This window comes from Ranitomeya variabilis, chromosome 4 (assembly GCF_051348905.1).
Source record: "Ranitomeya variabilis isolate aRanVar5 chromosome 4, aRanVar5.hap1, whole genome shotgun sequence".
Taxonomy (NCBI): Eukaryota; Metazoa; Chordata; class Amphibia; order Anura; family Dendrobatidae; genus Ranitomeya; species Ranitomeya variabilis.
In genome coordinates, this window is record NC_135235.1 from 224,875,158 (window position 1) to 224,902,869 (window position 27,712).

General features: G+C 42.9%; 2 protein-coding genes across 2 annotated transcripts; both read right to left on the reverse strand.

The window, feature by feature from the left end:
- Positions 1 to 435: 435 nt before the first annotated feature.
- On the reverse strand, positions 436 to 2,887 carry HAMP (hepcidin antimicrobial peptide). Its single transcript, XM_077257335.1, has 3 exons — positions 2,674 to 2,887; positions 2,402 to 2,464; positions 436 to 919 (listed from the first exon to the last, which is right to left on the reverse strand). The coding sequence occupies exons 1-3, from the start codon at positions 2,749 to 2,751 to the stop codon at positions 818 to 820; spliced, it is 243 nt and encodes an 80-aa protein (XP_077113450.1). The 5' UTR covers positions 2,752 to 2,887; the 3' UTR covers positions 436 to 817.
- Positions 2,888 to 24,290: 21,403 nt separating this feature from the next.
- LOC143770451 (hepcidin-2-like) lies at positions 24,291 to 26,876 on the reverse strand. Its single transcript, XM_077260080.1, has 3 exons — positions 26,776 to 26,876; positions 25,156 to 25,209; positions 24,291 to 25,040 (listed from the first exon to the last, which is right to left on the reverse strand). The coding sequence occupies exons 1-3, from the start codon at positions 26,851 to 26,853 to the stop codon at positions 24,939 to 24,941; spliced, it is 234 nt and encodes a 77-aa protein (XP_077116195.1). The 5' UTR covers positions 26,854 to 26,876; the 3' UTR covers positions 24,291 to 24,938.
- Between the last annotated feature and the right edge of the window lie 836 nt (positions 26,877 to 27,712).

Genomic DNA, 27,712 nt, shown 5'->3' on the forward strand with positions numbered 1-27,712 from the left:
CAGTGCTCCTTTATAGGACTACAACTCTCAGCATAGACTGTGAAAAGTATCCTACACTGAACAAGGCCATGTGTAAAATTTCTGCCCCCTACTGCCTGGTTTAGCAAGAACACTAATGATGGCTGTCAGTGAATTGATGCCTTGTATGACGGCAGCTATGGTTTGGATCTCGGACCCTATAAAGACCCCTTTCTGTAGATACTGAGCCCATCATACCCCTAGACTAGTGCTGCCTCAATTTTTTAAGTGACTAATTATTTTCCTAAACCATAGCACCCCCTATCTAGAGTAGTGTTCAGCCTAAGCCTCCTGGTTCATGAAGTTAATGCTAGAGCTGCAGTAAAGACTGAAACGCTGTAGGGAGCAATGTGAGGTAGGAGGAGGGGCTGACAGTTCTTACTCTGCTGACAGTCCCCTATTAAAACGCAAGAAATCTATAAAACAACAGCTTTATTATCTATAGAAAAATATAATATAGAAAGGTCAGAGCATATATACACACACATATATATAAAGAGATGAGTTAGGAGCAGCTTAGATATTGGGTGACCCGCCTACATGCCACCCCCCTCTAATATCCATTGCTCAGATAATACTTTGTTATAAGGAGGTAACAGATGTAGCAGAGCTGATCGGGTCATTCATGTGGTTTGCAGTCCTGTGCAAACATCGATTACACAATGTGACATCACTGAGAGGTCTGACAAAATCAGCGAAGAAACTCGGCTCTGCCATTTACAGACGATTCCGTGTCCTGTGGGTTGAGGGTCCGGAGCACGTCTGGGAGGGGGGTGGCAGCTCTATGTCTATGTCAGGTCTATGTCCGGCAGCAGATGCCGCATTTCTTGTTATTGCAGCACTTGCAGCAATAAGTGCAGATGGACAAAACGGTGTGACGCTTCCTGCGGAAATAAGTGACCTGCAAGAAGGAAATGAGCAATAGTCACAGTATATAGTGTATATAGCCATGTATTTATGTCATCTGCCATCATCGATTATACATCATTAACGTCACCACGGAGCTCACAATCTATTCCCCCTGTCAGTAAGGAGGGCGGGGGAAAGCGGAGGAAACACGGGGAGAACTCACAAACTGTCTATTATCTATCTATTATCTATCTATCATCTATCTATCTATCTATTATCTATCTATCATCTATCTATCTATTTATTATTTATCTATCTATCTATCATCTATCTATCTATTATCTATCTATCTATCTATCTATCTATCTATCTATCTATCTATCTATCTATTATCTATCTATCATCTATCTATCTATCTTATCTATCTATTTATCTATCTATCTATCTATCTATTATCTATCTATTTATTTATCTATCTATTATCTATCTATGTATTATCTATATATTATCTATCTATTATCTATCTATTTATTATCTATCTATTATCTATATATCTGTCTGTCTATCTATTATCTATCTATCTATCTGTCTATCTATTATCTAGCTATCTATTATATATTATCTATCTATTATCTATCTATCTATCTATCTATCTATCTATCTATCTATCTATCTACCTATCTATTATCTGTCTATTATGTATCTATCTATTGTCTATGTATCTTTTTTATTATCTATCCATTATCTATTATCTATCTATTATCTATCTATCTTTTATCTATAATCTATTATCTATCTGTTATCTATTATCTATCTATTATCTATCTATTATATCTCTATTATATCTCTCTCTATTATATATCTATTGTCTATCTATCATCTATCTATTATCTATCTATTATTTATCTATTTTCTATCTATTATCTATCTATTATTTATCTATTTTCTATCTATTATCTATCTATTATTTCTCTATTATCTATGTATTTATTATCTATTTTCTATTTATTATTTATTTATCTATTATCTATCTATTATTTATTATCTATTATCTATCTATTATTTCTCTATTATCTATCTATCTATTTATTATCTATTTTCTATTTATTATCTATCTATTATCTATCTTTTATCTGTCTAGATCTCTCTATTTATTTATTTGCCAAACTTTTCAAAACGTTTTGCAGTGTGCACCGAATTTGGCGCAAAATAAAAAGAACATGAGAACCATCTGACAGGGAGCCAGACATCTCCAGTCTCCAATTGTGAAAGAGAAAGATTGTCAGTAGATAGAAAAAGTTCTCAGAAAACTAGGAAAATATCGCATTGTTCAACACAATCAGTGACTGCCATAATTAAGGAAAAATACATACACTGTATATACAATATAACATAGAGGTGGAAAATGTTACAAATAGTCAATTGGATAATTTGGTGCACGGCAAATTAGGCAAGTGGCTCCAATCAGTGTGAAAGGAATAGTTAATGGACTGCGATGTGATTAGTGGTCACTATGTGGTTGGATGAGACTCACCAGGTCTCCGGACTCCTCTGTCGAGTGCACGGCGAGACGGTCTGCAGAATCCACAATCTCATTCTGCAATGGCAGAAACACGAAAATAAGTTTGTAAAAGACAGCTCTTTTACGGACAGCTTCACTTAAAGGGGAGTTCCATTTTGGCATTTCTTTGCTTAAACATGTAGAGCTAGTCATATGTAACAACTTACTAATATACATTAATTACCTTCAATGCTGCCTTTGACTAAACAGTATAGATACAATATTTAAGTTGGATATTGACTTACCCCTCTCACAGAGGCGCTGAGCCCCTGGTGGGTGAGCAGAGAGAGGATGAGGATGAGGCAGAGAGTGGAGGACTTCATGTTCTCTGTGTCTGGAGGTGAAGGCTGTGTGCTCTGCAGGTGAGGCCGGTATCTGATGCTGCTCCACCTGCACGGACAGAGCTGTATTTATGGGCAGCGTCCAGCCCAGAGGTCACCGCAGAGGTCACATCTCTGATAATCCCTGGCGCCTTCTATTTGTCTGTTTATTTCTTTACTGGAAAAAAAAGCAGATTTCCAAATTCTCACCAGTTGTTCCGGTGTAGGTTACATTGGGAAACATTAGAAAGTCCTAAGGGCTGAGGTTATTTTATACGTAGTCATTGCTAGGAAGGGGTCAGAGCATCGCAGGTTCTGGGAACTGCGCATTACAGATATAACAAGAGTCATAACAACAAGATGAAGAACCTAAACATAAAGGCAATGCGTGTGCAAATAATTGTTAGTATTGGTCATGTCCGAATGTTCATCCTGGAGACGCTCGGTACTCAATCAAGGATCCAAATACTCATGTGCCGTGCTCGATTCCCCACCATGTATGTTTCGTGGTTAATTTTCAGCTACTGAGCTAGTTTTCCTTTAATTAGAATAACCTAGAAAACTAATTATCACATGTGTTTAAGATTGATTTCAGTGATCCATTGAGCAATGAGACGCAATACCATCCACGAGTTTATTTGAAAAACAAAACAATTAAATCTTTATGACACTTAAATCCAATTTGCATAATAATTTGGAACACAGTGTATTACCAAAAGTCTTTTCAGGGCCAATTTAAATAATTATATTCTCTAATAAAGCCACTCTTAGCTATGTACATAATATATAAGGCGCAAAGCGATGGGGAAGCAGATGTGATGCTGATGGTGCACGCAGAGGCTGAAGCTGTGGTCTAGGTAAAACTTGCCTGCTGCAGGAGCGCAACAAACATACTCATCGACAAGACCTAACTTCCTGTCCCACTTTGTAACGGGTGCGGGACAATACTGTTGAAGCTAGAACAGTGAAAGCAAGTTGTGGGTTGGATGGCAGATAATGCTTCCAGTCTGTTTCCCAGCACCACCCTGTCTTCCACACGTTCGAGTCACACTAGCCAAGAGTCTGGAAAACATAATGTTCACCCTGATCCTCCCACCATGGTGAGTCCCAGGGGCAGGGCCGGCGTTAGGGGCAGGCAGACCAGGCAGCTGCCTGGGGCCCCCGCTCCCCCAGGGGCCCCCAGCTAGCGGCAAGTCACGCAGCCGCTATGGGTCCCCTGTGAGGCAGGGGGGTCCGCCTGCCGCCAGCGCCGACTCCCCCGCCGCATTGAACTATACCAGCATCTGCCGGTACAGTTCAAAGCAATGATGGAGGAGAGAGCATCACCTGACGCTCCCTCTCCCATCATTCCCCGCTCTGCCTCTGACACAGCGGGTGCGCGTCATCGCGTACTCACTGTGTGCCAGGCAGTGTGGCGGCAGCCGCCGACACAGGAGCAGGGAGCAGCGCGGGCTCGGGGAGAGGTAAGGAGCTTGTGTTTTTTTTAACTAGACTGTGCGGCCACTCTCGGGAGGAGAGAGGCGGGGAGGGAATGGGGGATGTGGGCAGTGCTGTATACTACTGTATGGGTAGCAGTGCTGTATACTACTGTGGGCAGTGCTGTATACTACTGTGGGCAGTGCTGTATACTACTGTGGGCTGTGCTGTATACTACTTTGGGCTGTGCTGTATACTACTGTGGGCTGTGCTGTATACTACTGTGGGCAGTGCTGTATACTACTGTGGGCAGTGCTGTATACTACTGTGGGCAGTGCTGTATACTACTGTGGGCAGTGCTGTATACTACTGTGGGCAGTGCTGTATACTATGGGCTGTGCTGTATACTACTGTGGGCAGTGCTGTATACTACTGTGGGCAGTGCTGTATACTACTGTGTGGGCAGTGCTGTATACTACTGTGTGGGCAGTGCTGTATACTACTGTGTGGGCAGTGCTGTATACTACTACTGTGGGCAGTGCTGTATACTACTGTGGGCAGTGCTGTATACTACTGTGTGGGCTGTGCTATACTCTACTGTGTGGGCTGTGCTGTACACTACTGTGTGGGCTGTGCTGTACACTACTGTGTGGGCTGTGCTGTACACTACTGTGTGGGCAGTGCTGTATACTACTCTGGGCTGTGCTGTATACTACTGTGTGGGCAGTGCTGTATACTACTCTGTGGGCTGTGCTGTATAAAACTGGGCTGTGCTGTATACTACTGTGTGGGCAGTGCTTTATACTACTGTGTGGGCTGTTCTATATACTACTGTGTGGGCTGTTCTATATACTACTCTGTGGACTGTGCTATATACTACTGTGTGGGCTGTGCTATATACTAAGTGGCTGTGCTATATACTACTATGTGGGCTGTGTTATATACTACTATGTGGGCTGTGCTATATACTATGGGGGTATATTATATTCTATGGGGGAGGCTGTATTATATTTATATTCTATGAGGGGTGATGGCATCATACTCTATGAGGGGGCTACATTATACTATATGGGGGGGCTGCATTATACTCTGTGGGGTGGCTGCATTATACTCTGTGGGGTGGTGGCTGCATTATACTATATGTGGGCTGAATTATACTGTATCGAAGACTATGGGGAATACATTATACTATATGAAGAACTATGGGGTGCATTATACTATGGGAAGTGAATTGTAGTACATGGATGACTATGGCGGTGCATTATACTATATGGAGCACTGTGATGAGTGTATTATGCTATATGGAGGACTGAGGAGTATATTTTAATATATGGAGGACTATGAGGAGTGTATTATACTATATGGAGGACTATGGGAAGTGTATAATACTATATGGAGGACTATGAGGAGTGTATTATACTATATGGAGGACTATGGGGCACATTATATTATATGGAGGACTATGGGGTGTGCATTTTACAATATGGAGGACTGTGGTGCACATCATAATATATGGAGGACTATGGGGTGTATTATACTAAACAAGCAAAATGGTGCATATTCATTGGGTGATTGGATTGTTTATGCCGGAATAAAAATCATTGTTCTCAGCAGGACGTCGCCGGTGTAAACTGTAGATGTGCTGCTGATAACATGATACTGTATGGTGATCTCTTAGTGATCTATTAGTGATCGTTCTGTCCCCTTCATTCTTTCTCAGACGGGGGAGAGAGGCCGGGAAACAAGTGTCCAACGACTTCAGTATTGTCGATCACACTCTTTTAGCGGCCTGAGATCAGCGCATGTAAATACAACCGAAATGCTTCTGTATGATGTGCAATATGTTAGCATTTGGGGCCCCATTTTAAACTCTGCCTAGGGCCCCACTTTGACTAAAACCGGCCCTGCCCAGGGGACAAGTGATCCCACACTCGGACACTCCAAGGAGCACTTTACCTTTCCATTTATGGCTTCTGGCCTCTCACCGTGCAAGTTTCAAGAGGAACATGAGGAGATCATGTGTGGTGATGCCCAAACCTTTGAACAGCAATGATCAGAAGCCGGGAGTGAAAAACGGCAATTACAGTCTAAAGAGGTGGATGATGATGAGACACAGTTACCAACAAGTTATGTTAAGTCAACAAGTTAGGAGGAGGACCAGAGTGAGGGAGTGGAAGACGAGGTGGTGGGTGAAGAAGTCACTGTTTTAACCAGTGAAGGTGGCACGCAGAGCCAGCTTTGCAGAACAGAGGGGGAGGGAGCCAAAGCACTGCAACAGGCAGGAAGAGGCAGTGGGGTGGCCACAAAGAGAAGACAGTCAACTGTTCCTGAGAGCACCCAACGTCGGACAGATTTCAAGCCAAGAGTTAAGTGTGTTCCAGTCTGGTGCTGAAAAGAACATGGAGAACATATGGGGGCGTGATGGGAAAACATATGGGGGCAGGAAGGGAAAACATGTGGGCAGGATGGGAAAACATGGGGGCAGGATGGGAAAACATATGGGGGCACGATGGGAAAACATATGGGGGCAGCATGGGAAAACATATGGGGGAAGGATGGGAAAACATACGGGGTCATGATTGGAATGAGCTAAATGGGGGGCCAGGATGGGGACGTTTTTACAGGAAGGTGCCAGGATGTAGGACATTATCATTGTTGGGGCTGCTTATGGATATTATTACTGCTGTGATGTATTTTATGTTTAAGGATGCTGTTTTCAAGGGGGGGAGGTCCTGTTACTGTTCAGGGTGACACTGTAGCTTTTTTTCTTTATCTGATGTGGTGTAGAAGTTGGGAAAAAATTGGGGAATGTGCTCTGGAAGTAGGGCTCTAGATAACTGTTATTTTCTACAGAAACGAGTCCTGAGTGGAAGAAACAATGGCGGTCTGCGCTGGATGAAGAAGCAAAGCGAAAATGAATATCGTCAACTAAAGACGACACTGATGAGTCAGTGTGTTAGCTGTACACTTACCCTATTTACTATCTATAATATAACTGCAGTGTTGCGAATGAGTGAGAGACAGCGAGAGAATGAGAGAGAGCGAGATAATGAGAGAGCGAATGAGATAGCGAGAGAAAGAGCGGTGCTGGTAAAAGTGATGGTGGTCTGCACTAGATGAAGAAGAAAAGTGAACGCATGAGTCCTTAATCAGTGTCTGTGGGTGACACCACTGCCTCTTCCCCTTATGTGTCCCCTGTCCAAGACACAGGTGCAGATTTCACCAACCCTGCTCCTGTCATTGAACCTCCTCATCAGCAATCATGTCCACTTCTTTTTTCCAGTGCAACATTCAGCTCCCTACCCCAGGCCTTAGAACGCAAGCAGAAATAAGCACCCAAGCACTGAATGGTCACATTTCCAGACAGCTTGCCCTGTTTTCTGCAACCTCAAGGCGGCGGCCGACCCTCAGTACTTGGTCACAGTCGCCACTACTTTTCCCAGTGTGCCTTCCCCTCCTTACAGTAGCACGTGTCCCGTAACATCACCCATCCCCTGACCAACGCAGTTACTGGGAAGGTCCAGTTAACCACTGACACGTGGACAAGTGCTTATGGACAGGGACGCTATATTTTCCTGACGGCACACTGGGGGACCTGTTGTGATTCGCTTTTTGGGCTCCCCTGGTGGTGGCTGGTGGTACTGGAGGCTTGTGTGTGCTTTTCTCCCTCAGCTCACCTGTTTCCATCAGTTTTGGGAGTTCCCTATTTAGCCTTGCTCTCCAGTCACTTCCTTGCCGGTCATCATTGTAACCTGAGTCATTCAGTTGCATGTTCCTGCTACTAGTCTGCTGATCAGCTAAGTGGACTCTTGTCCTTTTTGTTTTGTATTTTTTGTCCAGTTTACAGTTTTGTCATTCCCTGTTACTGGAAGCTCTTGTGGACTGAAATTGCCACTCCTGTGTCATGAGTTGACACAGGAGTCTTAAAGTAATCTCAGGATGGGTTTTTGAAAGGGTTTTTCAGCTGACCGTGAAGTCCTCTTTTGTATCCTTCTTCTATCTAGTAAGTGGACCTCGCTTTGCTAAATCTACCTTCATACTGTGTATGTCTTTTCCTCTGAACTCACCGTTAATATATGTGGGGGCTACTATCATCTTTGGGGAATTTCACTAGAGGTAAGCCAGGTCTGTTCCTTCCTCTTCCAGGCGTAGTTAGTTCTCCGGCTGGCGCGTGGCATTTAGGCAGCCGTAGGAATGCTCCCTGGCTACTGTTAGTTGTGTGGTAGATTTAGGTCACGGTCAGCTTGAGTTTCCATCACCCGAGAGCTAGTCTGTTATTTTGTGCTTCTGATGTTCCCATGCCATTGGGGAATCATGACAGTATGACCGGCCGCTGTTAAAGTAATTGGCAGAAGAAAGGAGAGTAAAAGAAGTCTGTAGATTTTTTTATTTTTATTTTTTTTTTTTTCCCCTCTCATGTTTGCTACTTAGTTGGCTCAGTTGTATTTCTGCTATATTTACAGCCTTGCCTTTCTCTCCTTCTAACCCTTGAATGGCTCTGATCTCTCCGGTTTAAGGATGGACCCTCAGAGTTTGGCTGCAGGTTTTAATAATCTTGCTACGAAGGTTCAGGATTTACAAGATTATGTTATACGTACTCCTATTTCTGAACCTAAGATTCCTACACCAGAGGTATTTTCCGGAGATAGATCTCGGTTTCTGAATTTCAAATGTAATTGTAAATTATTCCTTTCTCTCAGACCTCACTCCTCTGGAGATCCTGTTCAGCAGGTTAAGATTGTGATTTCTTTGCTGCGAGGTGACCCTCAAAATTGGGCATTTTCATTGACACCAGGGGATCCTGCGTTGCTCAATGTGGATGCGTTTTTTCTGGCTTTAGGGTTGCTGTATGAGGAACCTAATTTGGAGATTCAAGCTGAAAAAGCTTTAATAGCCCTGTCTCAAGGGCAAGATGAAGCTGAGATATACTGCCAAAAATTTTGTAAATGGTCTGTGCTTACTCAGTGGAATGAGTGTGCCCTAGCGGCAAATTTCAGAGAGGGCCTTTCTGATGCCGTTAAGGATGTCATGGTGGGGTTTCCTACGCCCACAGGTCTGAATGAGTCCATGACAATGGCGATTCAGATTGATCGGCGTTTGCGGGAGCGCAAACCCGTGCACCATTTGGCGGTATCTTCTGAAGGGATGCCAGAGAAAATGCAATGTGACAGAATTCTGTCAAGAAGCGAGCGGCAGAATTATAGGCGCAAAAATGGCTTGTGCTTCTACTGTGGTGATTCCGCGCATGTTATATCAGCATGCTCTAAACGTACTAGGAAGGTTGACAAGTCTGTTTCTATTGGCACTTTACAGTCTAAATTTCTTCTGTCTGTAACTCTGATTTGTTCATTATCAGTTATTACCGTGGATGCCTATGTGGACTCTGGCGCCGCTCTGAGTCTCATGGATTGGTCCTTCGCCAGGCGCTGTGGGTTTGATTTGGAGCCTCTGGAAGTTCCTATACCTCTAAAGGGTATAGATTCTACACCTCTGGCTTGTAATAGACCACAGTTCTGGACGCAAGTGACTATGCGTATGACTCCAGACCATCAGGAGGTGATTCGCTTCCTCGTGTTGCATAATCTACATGATGTTTTAGTGCTTGGATTACCATGGTTACAATCTCATAACCCAGTACTGGACTGGAAAACTATGTCTGTGTTAAGCTGGGGATGTCGGGGGGCTCATGGGGACATACCTTTGGTTTCTATCTCGTCATCTATTCCCTCTGAGATTCCGGCTTTTTTGTCGGATTTTGGGGATATTTTTGAGGAGCCTAAAATTGGTTCTCTCCCTCCCCACAGAGAGTGTGATTGCGCCATAGATCTGATTCCAGGCAGCAAATTTCCAAAGGGTCGTTTGTTTAATCTATCTGTACCTGAGCATGCTGCCATGCGAGAGTATGTTAAGGAGTCCCTGGAAAAGGGACATATTCGTCCTTCTTCGTCACCTTTAGGAGCTGGGTTTTTCTTTGTCTCTAAAAAGGATGGCTCGCTGAGGCCTTGTATTGATTATCGACTCCTGAATAAAATTACAGTCAAATATCAGTATCCGTTGCCGCTGCTTACTGATTTGTTTGCTCGTATAAGGGGGGCTAAGTGGTTCTCCAAGATTGATCTCCGGGGGGCGTATAATTTGGTGCGAATTAAGCAAGGGGATGAGTGGAAAACCGCATTTAATACGCCTGAGGGCCACTTTGAGTATTTGGTGATGCCTTTCGGCCTTTCTAATGCACCTTCAGTTTTTCAGTCCTTTATGCATGATATTTTCCGTGAATATCTGGATAAATTTATGATTGTGTATTTGGACGATATTTTGATTTTTTCTGAGGACTGGGAGTCTCATGTTCAGCAGGTCAGGAGGGTTTTTCAGGTCTTGCGGGAGAATTCTCTGTGTGTAAAGGGTTCTAAGTGTGTTTTTGGGGTTCAAAAGATTTCTTTTTTGGGGTACATTTTTTCCCCTTCTTCTGTTGAGATGGACCCTGTCAAGGTTCGGGCTATTTGTGACTGGACGCAGCCTACTTCTCTAAAGGGTCTTCAGAAATTCTTGGGCTTTGCTAATTTTTATCGTCGATTTATAACTGTTTTTTCTGGTGTTGCTAAGCCTCTTACGGATTTGACTAAGAAGGGTGCTGATGTTGCCAATTGGTCCTCTGCCGCTGTGGAGGCCTTTCGGGAACTTAAGCGCCGCTTTTCGTCTGCCCCTGTGTTGCGCCAGCCCGATGTCTCTCTCCCCTTTCAGGTTGAGGTCGATGCTTCCGAGATCGGAGCGGGGGCGGTTTTGTCGCAGAAAAGTTCCGATTGCTCAGTGATGAGACCTTGTGCGTTCTTTTCTCGAAAATTTTCTGCCGCCGAAAGAAATTATGATGTCGGTAATCGGGAGCTTTTGGCCATGAAGTGGGCATTTGAGGAGTGGCGTCATTGGCTTGAGGGTGCTAGACATCAGGTGGTGGTTTTGACTGATCACAAGAATCTGATTTACCTTGAGTCTGCCAGGCGCCTGAATCCTAGACAGGCGCGCTGGTCGTTGTTTTTCTCTCGGTTTGATTTTGTGGTCTCATATCTACCAGGTTCTAAGAATGTGAAGGCAGATGCCCTTTCTAGGAGTTTTGAGCCTGATTCCCCTGGTGATTCGGAACCTACAGGTATCCTTAAGGATGGGGTGATATTATCCGCTATTTCCCCAGATCTGCGACGTGCTTTGCAAGAGTTTCAGGCGGATAGACCTGATCGCTGTCCACCTGGTAGACTGTTTGTTCCTGATGATTGGACCAGTAGAGTCATCTCGGAGGTTCATTCTTCTACGCTGGCGGGTCATCCTGGAATTTTTGGTACCAGGGATTTGGTGGCTAGATCCTTCTGGTGGCCATCTCTGTCTCGAGATTTGCGTGTTTTTGTGCAGTCTTGTGATGTGTGTGCTCGGGCCAAGCCTTGTTGTTCTAGGGCTAGTGGGTTGTTGTTGCCCTTGCCTATTCCAAAGAGGCCTTGGACGCACATCTCTATGGACTTTATTTCTGATCTTCCTGTCTCTCAGAGGATGTCTGTTATCTGGGTGGTGTGTGACCGTTTTTCTAAGATGGTTCATTTGGTGCCATTACCGAAGTTGCCTTCCTCGTCTGAGTTGGTTCCTTTGTTTTTTCAAAATGTGGTTCGCTTGCATGGTATTCCTGAAAATATAGTTTCTGATAGGGGTACCCAGTTCGTTTCTAGATTTTGGCGGGCATTCTGTGCCAGGTTGGGCATTGATTTGTCTTTTTCGTCTGCCTTCCATCCTCAGACTAATGGCCAGACGGAGCGAACTAATCAAACTTTGGAGACGTATTTGAGGTGTTTTGTGTCTGCGGATCAGGATGATTGGGTTGCCTTTTTGCCATTGGCGGAGTTTGCTCTTAATAATCGGGCTAGTTCTGCCACTTTGGTTTCCCCTTTCTTTTGCAATTCGGGGTTTCATCCCCGTTTTTCTTCTGGTCAGGTGGAATCTTCGGATTGTCCTGGAGTAGATGCTGTGGTGGATCGGTTGAATCGGATTTGGGGACAAGTGGTGGACAATTTGAATTTGTCCCAGGAGAGGACTCAGCGGTTTGCTAACCGCCAGCGTCGGGTTGGTCCTCGCCTTCGTGTTGGGGACTTGGTGTGGTTGTCTTCCCGTTTTGTCCCAATGAGGGTTTCTTCTCCTAAATTTAAGCCTAGGTTCATCGGTCCCTATAGGATTTTGGAGATTATTAACCCTGTTTCCTTTCGTTTGGACCTCCCGGCATCTTTCGCTATCCATAATGTGTTCCATCGGTCGTTGTTGCGGAGATACGAGGTGCCGGTGGTTCCTTCTGCTGAGCCTCCTGCTCCTGTGCTGGTTGAGGGTGAATTGGAGTACGTTATAGAGAAGATCTTGGACTCCCGTATTTCCAGGCGGAGACTCCAGTATCTGGTTAAGTGGAAGGGCTATGGTCAGGAAGATAATTCTTGGGTAACTGCCTCTGATGTTCATGCCTCGGATTTGGTTCGTGCCTTTCATAGGGCTCATCCTGGTCGCCCTGGCGGTTCTTGTGAGGGTTCGGTGCCCCCTCCTTAAGGGGGGGTACTGTTGTGATTCGCTTTTTGGGCTCCCCTGGTGGTGGCTGGTGGTACTGGAGGCTTGTGTGTGCTTTTCTCCCTCAGCTCACCTGTTTCCATCAGTTTTGGGAGTTCCCTATTTAGCCTTGCTCTCCAGTCACTTCCTTGCCGGTCATCATTGTAACCTGAGTCATTCAGTTGCATGTTCCTGCTACTAGTCTGCTGATCAGCTAAGTGGACTCTTGTCCTTTTTGTTTTGTATTTTTTGTCCAGTTTACAGTTTTGTCATTCCCTGTTACTGGAAGCTCTTGTGGACTGAAATTGCCACTCCTGTGTCATGAGTTGACACAGGAGTCTTAAAGTAATCTCAGGAAGGGTTTTTGAAAGGGTTTTTCAGCTGACCGTGAAGTCCTCTTTTGTATCCTTCCTCTATCTAGTAAGTGGACCTCGCTTTGCTAAATCTACCTTCATACTGTGTATGTCTTTTCCTCTGAACTCACCGTTAATATATGTGGGGGCTACTATCATCTTTGGGGAATTTCACTAGAGGTAAGCCAGGTCTGTTCCTTCCTCTTCCAGGCGTAGTTAGTTCTCCGGCTGGCGCGTGGCATTTAGGCAGCCGTAGGAATGCTCCCTGGCTACTGTTAGTTGTGTGGTACATTTAGGTCACGGTCAGCTTGAGTTTCCATCACCCGAGAGCTAGTCTGTTATTTTGTGCTTCTGATGTTCCCATGCCATTGGGGAATCATGACAGGGACCCTTGGTGAGCAGCGACGACGCCATAATCACCATGCCACTTCTCTGTCTACTGAAACATTGTCTGCTCACAATTAAAGATGGGGATGCGGACCAGCAGGAGATGGAGGGATAAAGTAGACAGTGTGATACTACTCAGCCCAATAATCCCATAGAAAACTAATGGAGGGAGTTGAAGCTCCGAGTTGCCAAGCGACAGCCTCAAAATCTTAATGATTTAGAGATGATCTGCAAAGAGGAGTAGACCAAAATTCCTCCTGACATGTGCGCAAACATAACATCATCAACTACAAAAAAAACCGGCTGACTGCTGCGCTTGCCATTATAGTAGTTATATTCTTCTATACAGGGGGCAGTATTATAGCAGTTATATTCTTGTACATAGGAGCAGTATTATAGTAGTTATATTCTTGTATATAGGGGCAGTATTATAGTAGTTATATTCTTGTACATAGGTGGCAGTATTATAGTAGTTATAGTCTTGCACATAGGGGGCAGTATAATAGTAGTTATATTCTTGTACATAGGGGCAGTATTATAGTAGTTATATTCTTGTACATAGGAGCAGTATTATAGTAGTTATATTCTTGTACATAGGGGCAGTATTATAGTAGTTATATTCTTGTACATAGGGGCAGTATTATAGTAGTTATATTCTTGTACATAGGAGCAGTATTATAGTAGTTATATTCTTGTACATAGGGGCAGTATTATAGTAGTTATATTCTTGTACATAGGGGCAGTATTATAGTAGTTATATTCTTGTACATAGGAGCAGTATTATAGTAGTTATATTCTTGTACATAGGAGCAGTATTATAGTAGTTATATTCTTGTACATAGGGGCAGTATTATAGTAGTTATATTCTTGTACATAGGAGCAGTATTATAGTAGTTATATTCTTGTACATAGGGGCAGTATTATAGTAGTTATATTCTTGTACATAGGGGCAGTATTATAGTAGTTATATTCTTGTACATAGGAGCAGTATTATAGTAGTTATATTCTTGTACATAGGGGCAGTATTATAGTAGTTATATTCTTGTACATAGGGGCAGTATTATAGTAGTTATATTCTTGTACATAGGAGCAGTATTATAGTAGTTATATTCTTGTACATAGGAGCAGTATTATAGTAGTTATATTCTTGTACATAGGGGCAGTATTATAGTAGTTATATTCTTGTACATAGGAGCAGTATTATAGTAGTTATATTCTTGTACATAGGGGCAGTATTATAGTAGTTATATTCTTGTACATAGGGGCAGTATTATAGTAGTTATATTCTTGTACATAGGAGCAGTATTATAGTAGTTATATTCTTGTACATAGGGGCAGTATTATAGTAGTTATATTCTTGTACATAGGGGCAGTATTATAGTAGTTATATTCTTGTACATAGGAGCAGTATTATAGTAGTTATGTAAACCAAAAAAAGAAAGACAACACCGAGGATCAACTCAGTGCATAAATGGATAACTCGTGGCTACGCTATATCGATGATATATTTTTCATCTGGCAGGGCTCCACGTCACAGTTGGATTCATTTTTGAACCAATTAAATGACAATACTTTCAATATCAGGCTTACGTGGAAATATAGTCGGGACTCAATTGACTTCTTGGATCTGTTTATTTCTAATCCTGGTGAGGGTACTGTGAGTACAAATATTTTTTGGAAAAAAACGGCCACTAACGCATTGTTGCACTTTACGTCGTCCCATCCCCCTAAACTCAAGAGCTCGATACCCGTGGGACAGTTTTTGAGGGCTCGTCGTATTTGTTCGGACGATGATAGTTTCCTGTGTCAGGCCAGAGATTTATCCACCCGTTTCAAAATGAGAGGTTACAAACAGAGGGATATCCACAGAGGCTTTTCTCGTGCCTTCTATTCGGACAGATGTACTCTGTTGAATAAACCACCCAGAAGGGCTATCAAGGATTCGGATATGATGCCCCGTTTCATTACGAAGTTCAATTCTAATTGGTCAGAAATTAGTGGTATTTTTAAAAAACATTGGTCAGTATTATTGACTGACAGGGACCTGGCCAAACAACTCACTTCATATCCCCTCATTACGTGGCGCAAATCACGCACTTTGGGTGATATACTCTGTAACAGCCATTACGTACCTCCCAAGAGCAATCCGTTTGGCTTGGTTGGTGGTGGTCCTCCCTGGGGTTGTTTCCCGTGTGGGAATTGCTCGGCTTGCCATACTATTAAAAGAACAAAGATTTTTACAAATTCGGCAGGCAATAAGAATTTCCTGTGTTACCTGTAACACTGAAGCTGTTGTTTATTGTGGCCGCTGTCCCTGTGATCGCATCTACGTTGACAACCAGGTCATTGAAGGTGCGAGTACAGGAACATCTGAGGGACATCAGAAATTCAGCAAACTGTTCTGAACCACATTTATTAAAACCCATTCCCAAACATTTTTTTGAAAGGCATAACAGCAACCCTAAGGGGTTTGCTGTATGCGGGATTGACCGCATTTATCTGGGCATTCGGGGTGGGAATGTGAAGCAGAAATTGCTTCAAAAAGAGGCACGTTGGATAGTGACTCTGGATTCCCTTTCACCAAAAGGCCTAAATGAGGCCCTCAGTTTCAAGTCTTTCCTCTAGTTGTTTTTAATCATGGTTTTTATTATGGATCGGGTATATGTTCTTTGGTTGGTTTTCTGTATTTGGTTTTAACTTTCTCCCTTTTTTCACTGATTAGATGCTGCTCTATTCTCCATGTTCCTATAGATGTCAAGGGGACTCGGCATCGGAGAGTGCTTTAGGTTTAGTGGGAGACACCTGGACTGCTCTGCAAGATATATTTGCATTTCAAGACCAAGATCTTCGTGTTGTGCCTGTTATTTGGACAGTTATGTTCTGGCATCTGTATATGCCAGTCCAATTTATTTGTTTTATGATCATCATCTAATGTGTATGGTGTCTATTTGGTTCCATTTTGTGGTTCATATGTGATCTTTTGTTATTTTGTGCAAATATTGTTGTCTATTTTGTACATATTTGTTCTAATCGTGTGTAGATCTCCTGCTGGGGGGTGTAATGGCACTGGTGTCCATATTGGTACTGGTACATATACCGGGGGGTGTATTACTTGTAATTAATTTTATTCTACATCTGGCCCCTGTCACCATGTACCTAGGCTTTGTGACTTATGCCAATTTGCTGTAGGATAGGCTCGTGATATTCAGACAGTACCTTTGCTGCACAGCTTACCTGTTTACCATCTTTTCTCCAGTGCAGACGCGCCCCACGCATGTGCTGTGGCGCCTTGGTGGCGTCGCTGGCCGGGAGCGTTGCCGTGGGGATGGGGTGGATGACGTGTGTCCTCCTACCCATGATCCACGGCGCGCGGCGGCCCGCTTCTCCACTGACGCGCACATATCATGTTGGGCTAGCGCGCCGATTCATTGGATCCTCTCACCCTTATTGAGTTCCCGCCTCCTCTTTTACCGCATGTACTCCTCCATGGACTTGTTCCTCGCATGCGCTGTGGCGCTTTGTGACGTCGCGGGCCGGGTACGTTGCTGTGAAGATGGGTTGAGGGGCGTGTGTTCCCCTGCCCATGCTCCATAGCGTGCGGCGGCCCGCCTCTTCACTGACGCGTACACACCGTGCTTGGCTAGTATTCTGATTCGCTGCATCCCCTTTCAATTTTCAATAAATATCCCGGCCCTTCCTCTATTAGCCACGCCTCCTGATGAAGCCAAGGCGGTGAAACGCGCGTCGAGGCTCCATTTTCGCTGTCTGCACGCCCGCTTTTTGTTGCTGTGATGTCTCAAGGCATTAGTATTCAGTCTGTTTACCCTTGGTATTTCCCTTAATGTCAGAGCATTATAGCCGAGCACGTTGCGGCCCCAATATTTATACCTGCAGCCAATGTGGTTTTCTACTATTTCACATATGACTATTGACCACTGGCTGTTGTAATTTACGGTATTTATGGGGGTTTTTTTGCGTGGTGTGCAGCAGTGATTAGTATTATTTCTGTGTCGTCTTCAGCGCAATTCTTTTTTACATCTTGTGCGCTGTTCTTCTCAGCTGTTTTCATGCCTGTGCACTTTGTGTCTTTTTTTGATGTATTTATATACTTACTTGTAGTTTTTTTCAATAAATTTATATTCATAAATGACCCTCGTCTGTTATGGATTTCATGTATTAATTTTTGTATTATTTACTGACATAGTTACATGAGTTATCCATTTATGCACTGAGTTGATCCTCGGTGTTGTCTTTCTTTTTTTGGTTTATATGTGTTGGCTGACAAGGGTTGCCCTTTGATAGCTCTAAGGGCCTTTTCTTGGGTTTTATAGTAGTTATGTTCCTGTACATAGGAGCAGTATTATAGTAGTTATATTCTTGTACATAGGAGCAGTATTATAGTAGTTATATTCTTGTACATAGGAACAGTATTATAGTAGTTATATTCTTGTACATAGGAGCAGTATTATAGTAGTTATATTCTTGTATATAGGGGGCAGTATTATAGTAGTTATATTCTTGTACATAGGAGCAGTATTATAGTAGTTATATTCTTGTACATAGGGGGCAGTATTATAGTAGTTATATTCTTGTACATAGGAGCAGTATTATAGTAGTTATATTCTTGTATATAGGGGGCAGTATTATAGTAGTTATATTCTTGTACATAGGAACAGTATTATAGTAGTTCTATTCTTGTACATAGGAACAGTATTATAGTAGTTATATTCTTGTACATAGGAGCAGTATTATAGTAGTTATATTCTTGTACATAGGAGCAGTATTATAGTAGTTATATTCTTGTACATAGGAGCAGTATTATAGTAGTTATATTCTTGTATATAGGGGGCAGTATTATAGTAGTTATATTCTTGTACATAGGAACAGTATTATAGTAGTTCTATTCTTGTACATAGGAACAGTATTATAGTAGTTATATTCTTGTACATAGGAGCAGTATTATAGTAGTTATATTCTTGTACATAGGAACAGTATTATAGTAGTTATATTCTTGTACATAGGAGCAGTATTATAGTAGTTATATTCTTGTACATAGGGGCAGTATTATAATAGTTATATTCTTGTATATAGGAGCAGTATTATAGTAGTTATATTCTTGTACATAGGAGCAGTATTATAGTAGTTATATTCTTGTATATAGGGGCAGTATTATAGTAGTTATATTCTTGTACATAGGGGCAGTATTATAGTAGTTATATTCTTGTACATGGGACAGTATTATAGTAGTTATATTCTTGTACATAGGTGCAGTATTATAGTAGTTATATTCTTGTACATAGGGGGCAGTATTATAGTAGTTCTATTCTTGTACATAGGGGCAGTATTATAGTAGTAATGTTCCTGTACATAGGGGCAGTATTATAGTAGTTCTATTCTTGTACATAGGGGCAGTATTATAGTAGTTATATTCTTGTACATAGGGGGCAGTATTATAGTAGTTATATTCTTGTACATAGGAGCAGTATTATAGTAGTTATATTCTTGTACATAGGAGCAGTATTATAGTAGTAATGTTCCTGTACATAGGAGCAGTATTATAATACTGTCTATTTGTTCACCTGAGTATACAGGTCCTTCTCAAAAAATTAGCATATAGTGTTAAATTTCATTATTTACCATAATGTAATGATTACAATTAAACTTTCATATATTATAGATTCATTATCCACCAACTGAAATTTGTCAGGTCTTTTATTGTTTTAATACTGATGATTTTGGCCTACAACTCCTGATAACCCAAAAAACCTGTCTCAATAAATTAGCATATCAAGAAAAGGTTCTCTAAACGACCTATTACCCTAATCTTCTGAATCAACTAATTAACTCTAAACACATGCAAAAGATACCTGAGGCTTTTAAAAACTCCCTGCCTGGTTCATTACTCAAAACCCCCATCATGGGTAAGACTAGCGACCTGACAGATGTCAAGAAGGCCTTCATTGACACCCTCAAGCAAGAGGGTAAGACCCAGAAAGAAATTTCTCAACAAATAGGCTGTTCCCAGAGTGCTGTATCAAGGCACCTCAATGGTAAGTCTGTTGGAAGGAAACAATGTGGCAGAAAACGCTGTACAACGAGAAGAGGTGACCGGACCCTGAGGAAGATTGTGGAGAAGGACCGATTCCAGACCTTGGGGAACCTGAGGAAGCAGTGGACTGAGTCTGGTGTGGAAACATCCAGAGCCACCGTGCACAGGCGTGTGCAGGAAATGGGCTACAGGTGCCGCATTCCCCAGGTAAAGCCACTTTTGAACCATAAACAGCGGCAGAAGCGCCTGACCTGGGCTACAGAGAAGCAGCACTGGACTGTTGCTAAGTGGTCCCAAGGAAATCAAGGTGCCAGAGTCTGGAGGAAGACTGGGGAGAAGGAAATGCCAAAATGCCTGAAGTCCAGTGTCAAGTACCCACAGTCAGTGATGGTGTGGGGTGCCATGTCAGCTGCTGGTGTTGGTCCACTGTGTTTCATCAAGGGCAGGGTCAATGCAGCTAGCTATCAGGAGATTTTGGAGCACTTCATGCTTCCATCGGCTGAAATGCTTTATGGAGATGAAGATTTCATTTTTCAGCACGACCTGGCACCTGCTCACAGTGCCAAAACCACTGGTAAATGGTTTACTGACCATGGTATTACTATGCTCAATTGGCCTGCCAACTCTCCTGACCTGAACCCCATAGAGAATCTGTGGGATATTGTGAAGAGAAAGTTGAGAGACGCAAGACCCAACACTCTGGATGAGCTTAAGGCCGCTATTGAAGCATCCTGGGCCTCCATAACATCTCAGCAGTGTCACAGGCTGATTGCCTCCATGCCACGCCGCATTGAAGCAGTCATTTCTGCCAAAGGATTCCCGACCAAGTATTGAGTGCATAACTGAACATTATTATTTGATGGTTTTTTTGTTTGTTATTAAAAAAGACTTTTATTTGATTGGACGGGTGAAATATGCTAATTTATTGAGACAGGTTTTTTGGGTTATCAGGAGTTGTATGCCAAAATCATCAGTATTAAAACAATAAAAGACCTGACAAATTTCAGTTGGTGGATAATGAATCTATAATATATGAAAGTTTAATTGTAATCATTACATTATGGTAAATAATGAAATTTAACACTATATGCTAATTTTTTGAGAAGGACCTGTATAGTGCCTATTTGTCAGTGTCAGGGTTGATGAGTGATGCAGCTTCTTTTCCTTCCCGGCGGTAATATAAGGTATCGATGATAACAGACTCTTTTCACCATTGTCTCAGTATTTGTGGACATTCGGCTGTTTGTATACAGAGTTGTATCTACACCTGCAGGTATCAGGAAGCTGCAGTGATTTCCTTATGTGATGACTCCACTGATACAATATGACAATTCTTCCTGAATGTTTTATATTTTCATGCAAAATAAAGCAATAATCTCTTCAGAAAATGTCAGAAGATTGAAAAACCTAATCTACAGTTCAGGATAATTAATCATAATGTTCTATTATCTAGAATTAATTATATTTGTTGTCATAATATATAGGATAGTAGAGATGAAATGGCATGAAATGTAAAGAAACATATCACATGTTTAAAAAAATGGACAACTCGTTTATTCTTTAGGTTCCAACTTTATTCAGCAGTCCCATGTAAAAACCTTTATGTAAATATATTGATAAGCTTAGCCCAAAAATACGAGCAAATATGGAGTGAGATCAGATCAAATCCTTACTGCTGGAATAAAATCTGATACTGACATACAGGAAAGACATATATCTTTGTGTGTGTGTGTGTATATATATGTGTATATATATGTGTATATATATATATATATATATATATATCTTGATACTGACATAGAAAGGACAAAATCATGCGTCCATATTGTCCTGCATACAAAAGTATTCCACCTAAATTTCATAATTAAACAATTAAACACATGAGAAGATGATTCCACTTTGGATTTTTGCATAGAAATTGCTGCAGACATTGCAAAAACAAAAATGTAATCCAATTTTATGTGATAGGGCAGTTCCTTCAGAAGCCCCCACGTGGCGCCAAAAATTACAAAAACTTGGTTGCTTCTACTAAAAACAGCACCACTCTGAGGCTGTTTGGGGTATTGCAGCTCTCTCCCATTTAAGTGAATAGAGCTGAGTTACAATATCAGACACAACAAATAAACAGGAGAGGCGCTATTTAAAAAAAAAAAAAAAAAGTAGCCATTTTCCATTTAATTAGGAAAAAAATGAATCAGTAAATAAATGTGGTTTACAGTACAATAAAAATATTACATAAAAATGAAAAAAATTTACAAAAATATAGTAATCAAAAAACAGCTTACATTACAGCAGATATAAATACAGGGAGGGAAGGAGGAGGGCAGAGAGGAAGCAGCAGGAAGGCTAAGGGTATGTTTCCACGGTCAGGAAACGCTGCTTGTTTGACGCTGCGCAGAGCTGCAGCGTCAAACACGCAGCGTCCAGATATTCCAGCATAGTGGAGGGGATTTTATGAAATCCCGTCTCCACTATGCGTGGAAACCCGCACGCGGCGGCCCTGCGACTCCGGACATGCTGCGCGTCTTTTCAGATCGCAGCATGTCCGTACACCTTGCGGGGACGCAGCGTCCCCGCAAGGCATATCACGGGGCGCTATGGGAGAGCGCGATCATCCCGGATGTGAAGAGTTAACACATCCGGCATGATCGCGTCCCAGAAAGGGGGCGGGGCTTAGCGCCAAGCGGCTTCGCCGCTGCGGCGATCCCGCCGGCCATCCTGACAGTGGAAACATACCCTAAGGCCGGTTTCACACGTCAGTGGCTCCGGTACGTGAGGTGACAGTTTCCTCCCGTACCGGAGACACTGACACACGTAGACCCATAAAAATCAATGCATCTGTGCAGATGTCATTGATTTTTTGCGGACCGTGTCTCCGTGTGCCAAACACGGAGACATGTCAGTGTTCGTGGGAGCGCACGTATTACACGGACCCAATAGAGTCAATGGGTCCGCGTAAAACACGCACCTCACACGGACATTCTCCATCTGGGGTCCGTGTGCGTGCAGGAGACAGCGCTACAGTAAGCGCTGTCCCCCCCACATGGTGCTGAAGCCGGTATTCATATCTTCCCTGTAGCAGCGTTTGCTATAGAGAAAATATGAAGAATAGTGTTAAAAATAAAGATTTAGGTGTCCGCCGCCCCCCCACCCCCTGTGCGCCCCCCCCCGCTGGTCAGAAAATACTTATCCGGGTCCCCCGTCGGCTGTCGCTCCTTCCTGGTCTGGCCGCGCCTCCTACTGTATGCGGTCACGTGGGGCCGATCATTTACAATCATGAATAGTCGGCTCCGCCCCTATGGGAGGTGGAGCCACATATTCATGACTGTAAATGATCGGGCCCACTGACCGCATGCAGGAGAAGCCGCGGCAAGACCAGGAAGGAGCGACAGCCGACGGGGGACCCGGGTAAGTATTTTCTGACCAGCGGGGGGGCGCACAGGGGGTGGGGGGGCGGCGGACACCTAAATCTTTATTTTTAACACTATTCTTCATATTTTCTCTGCAGCAAACGTTACTGCAGAGAGGATATGAATCGCAGCTTCAGCACCATGCAGAGTGGGTACCACACGCTCCGTGTGGTACCCACTCGCCATACGGGCGGCACACGTGTGCCGCAGGTATGGCCTCCGTGAGTTCCCAGGCACACGGACACGGATAACTCCGGTACCGATTTATTCCGGTACCGGAATTATCTGGACGTGTGGGACAGCCCTAAGGATCAATGCCGAAATATCACTATGGTCCTTATGGGTGTTGGCTGTGGGGCTGAGCAGGAGTCTGGTTTAAAAAGGGGTAAAAATAATAATAAAAAAATATGTAAAATATTCGTATTATTTCAGAATAAAAAAATCAAATAAAAAAAAAATAAAAAAATCAAATGTAATAATATTATTAAAATGTTTGCATCACAAACAATGATAGCAGAATCCATCTGACATTTTACATTTCGCTTATTGTTAATCTGTTATAAATCACCAAAATTAAAGCTTTTTTTTCTTAAAGTGACCATGTCGAAGAGCTTTTCCTGCTACCTAAAGCAATACACTTTCTGTTAACATTTTATAGTCATTTCATCCTCCTTCTCCGCTAGATTTCTGAAACTGGACAAAACAGAATTCATCATCTTTCCCCCATCTCACGCGATCCCCCCCAACGAACCTATCCATTACAGTAAACGGCTGCCCACTCTCCCCAGTCCCACAAGATCGCTGTTTCGGGGTAATCCTTGACGCTGATCTCTCCTTCAAACCGCATATCCAAGCCCTTTCCACTTCCTGCCGACTTCAACTCAAAAATATTTCATGAATCCGTACATTCCTCAACCAAGGATCTACAAAAACCCTAGTCCATGCCCTCATCATCTCCCGCCTTGACTACTGTAACCTCCTGCTCTGTGGCCTCCCCTCGAACACTCTCACACCCCTCCAATCTATTCTAAACTCTGCTGCCTGACTAATCCACCTGTCCCCCCGCTATTCCCCTGCCTCTCCCCTCTGTCAACCCCTTCACTGGCTCCCCATTACCCAGAGACTCCAGTACAAAACCCTAACTATGACATACAAAGCCATCCACAACCTGTCTCCTCCATACATCTGTGACCTCGTCTCCCGGTACTTACCTACACGCAACCTCCGATCCTCACAAGATCTCCTTCTCTACTCCCCTCTTATCTCCTCTTCCCACAATCGTATACAAGATTTCTCTCGCGTATCACCCCTACTCTGGAACCCTCTACCACAACACATCAGACTCTCGCCCACCATCGAAACCTTCAAAAAGAATCTGAAGACCCACCTCTTCCGACAAGCCTACAACCTGCAGTAACCACCGATCGACCAAACCACTGCACGGCCAGCTCTATCCTCACCTACTGTATTCTCACCCATCCCTTGTAGATTGTGAGCCCTCGTGGGCAGGGCCCTCTCTCCTCCTGTACCAGTTATGACTTGTATTGTTCAAGATTATTGTACTTGTTTTTATTATGTATACCCCTCCTCCCATGTAAAGCGCCATGGAATAAATGGCGCTATAACAATAAATAATAATAATATTTTTTTTTCTTTTTTTTTTAAGCTTGCAGTTCTCTTTTTCACCACCGGAGGCAGCAACTCGTACGCAATAAAAATATATTTATCTTAAAAATGTGATAACTCTGGAAGGAAATATTGTTCATACACAAAAAGCAGATTATTGCAATCAGGAAGAAGAAATGAACAGCATTGTTCCATCTACAGAACACGGGCTGTGACCCCTTTAAATGGTCCTTAGAGCTTAATGGAGTTTTTTTGATGCTGAAAAATAAAATGTTATGTTTTTTACCCTCCAAATATTCCTAGAAATTATAGAATTTAAGGTAACTGAGGTTGGTTGGTTTCTTCTTTTCTGGCTGTGCTCCAATATGAAGTGTTTCGAGGACTTTAGGTCAAACAGCAGAGTCCACAGCCATTCATCTTACAGCATTCGCAGCAGTAATAGCAGAAGGAGAGGTGGGAATAACGCTTTGTTCTATGACGAGACCCCTGTAACGAGAAGAAACTATTGAAATGACACATCCCTTTAAGCACACACCTTGCACCTGTCTTGTAACCTTCCCTTTTATTTCCTTTTCTGGAAGAAACGTATCAAAGCGCTCACCTCAAGACGTGGCTCCTCCATGTGATGCTCTGCAGAATCCGCGACCTCATTGTGCTGTAAATATAGACAATGCAGATGATTAGCTATTGCCGTTATTATAGTTACCAGCGGTGGTCGGTTTCCTAGGCAACATGCTGTAAACAATGGAAAAGTGTTAATATCTCAAGAACGGCTTTGTATTTTAATACGCAGTAAATTGCAAAAAGTCCAACGACACCCTTTCATGTAGATGGGCGTAACTATTTAAAGTCTTTGAAAACCCCTTTAAATCACCTGAAAAACCCCTTTAAGGGATGTACTCGTAAGTTACTATTTGGGCAGATATTACTTCTGCTCAGATGAATGATGGGTGTGGTAGTTCCCTTTTTTGAGCGGTGATACTCGGCGGACGCTTGTCACATTACCAGCAGCTAATGACAACATTTCCAGGAGTAATTAATCCGCTTCTCCGAGGAATCCGACATAGAGTCAGCTGGAAATATGTTCTCCGGAAAACACAAATTTGAAACGTTGTTTACAAGCGGAAAGAGCTGAGCGGAGGCTCGGGGGTATTTATGGAGACTGTCACTTTAATTAACAGACAAAGTAACAAATAACAGAGAACGTGATACATTGTTTCCTTTGTTTAACATGAGATACATTACAATGAGAGCTTCTTAAAGGGACCGCGCACAATAAGCCGATACAATGGGTTATGCCTTGAGTCTGGTCTAAGGGGACATAACATGATCCCTCCCCTCTAACCCAGAGCTGCCATTCAGGACTTTTGGAAAGCTGGGTGACAATGAGGCTTTCCCAGGAACTGATAACATATAAATAAAGATATCATTATTGGGAATGTTCCCTTTAAATCCTGACCTGGGTGAAGAGCTCACTAACTATGTTACTATGTTAATGACAGGGGGATGGTGAATATATGTATATATTTTTTTTAAAAACCCTCTAGATTGATAATTTTTAGACACTTTTTTGAAATGTCACACAATCTGAGCCTCCAATGCAGGTGTAAACAGATCCTTATATTAAAAAAAAACCTCTGCTTGTAGTCAGTGATTGAATATATTGGGGCAGATTTACTCTTTAGAGTGTACCACAATTCTAGATTGATAATTTTTAGACACTTTTTTGTGGCCTACAAAACATGGGGTGCAGGTTGATAGAAAAGGTTTTGACTTTTGTAGAGAAAGGGTCTGGCTTAAAACGCGCCACATGGAGAAAATTTCAGGTCTAAAAATAAGCCAAAAAAAATTAAGAGAAATGTGTCCAAAAATTAGCCAAATTCTCAGTAGATTTAGTGCATTTTCAGATCCTCTATATATTTTTCAGGATTAGTCGTCTGACCCATCCGGAGGCTGAAAATCCTCAGTCCTAATCCTGCTCACACAGCGACAAAGCTCCTACACGCTGTGACGCGCCCTGCACCTGTCAGCCTGACCGTACCGGCATGGATGCATGTAAACAGCGATGCTTGCTGTCATTGAATAACGGCATTTACCGGTACCTCCATCCACACGGATGATGGGGGACCATATTTTGGGGGCTATCTTGCACAAAGATGACAGGGAATTGCTATTTAAGCAATTTTCCGATAATGTATTTAACGATTACGAACGGACTCACCCCAACGATGGAGGCGCCGAGCCCCCGGTGGATGAGCAGGGAGAGGACAAGGATGAGGCAGACAGCGAGGGTCTTCATGTTCTCTGTGTCCGGAGGTGATGGCGTTGTGCGCTCTGCAGGTGAGCGGGCAGATCCGTATTTATGGGCAGCGCCCAGCCCACCCGCAGCTCGTACACAAGGTCACCCGGCCAGTAATCCCTGGCCTCAGAGTCTCTCCGTCCTTATCTCCCACTTCTATGTTGTCATTTTTTTTTCGTATCGTTTTAACAGTAAATTAAGAATTTTGGGGCCAAATAATAAGAACGTTACAAAACACGGAAAAAGAGGAAAAATATAAAAAAATAAAAATTAACATAAAAAAATTTGAAAATGTGTAAGATTTGTTTAGGTTAGTGGATGAAGATGATTGTCTAGACGAGAGGGTGATGTGGGAACTCGGGGTCCGGGCGTGCGGACCCTGCGCGAGCGAGGAAGGCTGCGCGAAGGGTCACATGACGCTCCCCTTCTGATTGGCCATTGTGCCCCTTTTTATACCAGAACCAGGATAACACAATACTGGAAAAATGCCAACTTACAATCATCTACAACAAGAGCGTGCGGCTGAGCTGTGTATCTAAGCCTACCTGGTGTGATATAGCCTGCTGAGCTGCTGTACCTGCCTTGCTGTTGTATGTAAGCACATCATGTATCTAAGCCTATCTTGTGACATACAGTGCCAAGCTACTGTATCTAAGCCTATTACATGCAAAACTGTGCTGCAGTATCTAAGCTTATCATGTGTGATGGTGTATCCTCCTTACATAGTGTTTCTCAGCCTATCCTGTAAGAAGCAGTCTGATAAGCTACTGTATCTAAGCCCATCATGTATAAATCTGTACTGCTGAGCGATCTTCTCTAAGTCTACCATGTATCTAATTCTCTCATGTATAATACTGTA

Bases quoted from the DNA above. Each gene is read 5' to 3' on its own strand.
- HAMP (XM_077257335.1), bottom strand. From the start codon at position 2,751: ATGAAGTCCTCCACTCTCTGCCTCATCCTCATCCTCTCTCTGCTCACC. The intron at 2,465-2,673 runs GTAAGTCAATAT...CTGCCATTGCAG, and splicing joins TCAGCGCCTCTGTGAGAGGG to AATGAGATTGTGGATTCTGC. The intron at 920-2,401 runs GTGAGTCTCATC...TCCTTCTTGCAG, and splicing joins CAGAGGAGTCCGGAGACCTG to GTCACTTATTTCCGCAGGAA.
- LOC143770451 (XM_077260080.1), bottom strand. From the start codon at position 26,853: ATGAAGACCCTCGCTGTCTGCCTCATCCTTGTCCTCTCCCTGCTCATC. The intron at 25,210-26,775 runs GTGAGTCCGTTC...CTATATTTACAG, and splicing joins TCGGCGCCTCCATCGTTGGG to CACAATGAGGTCGCGGATTC. The intron at 25,041-25,155 runs GTGAGCGCTTTG...TTCTCGTTACAG, and splicing joins TGGAGGAGCCACGTCTTGAG to GGGTCTCGTCATAGAACAAA.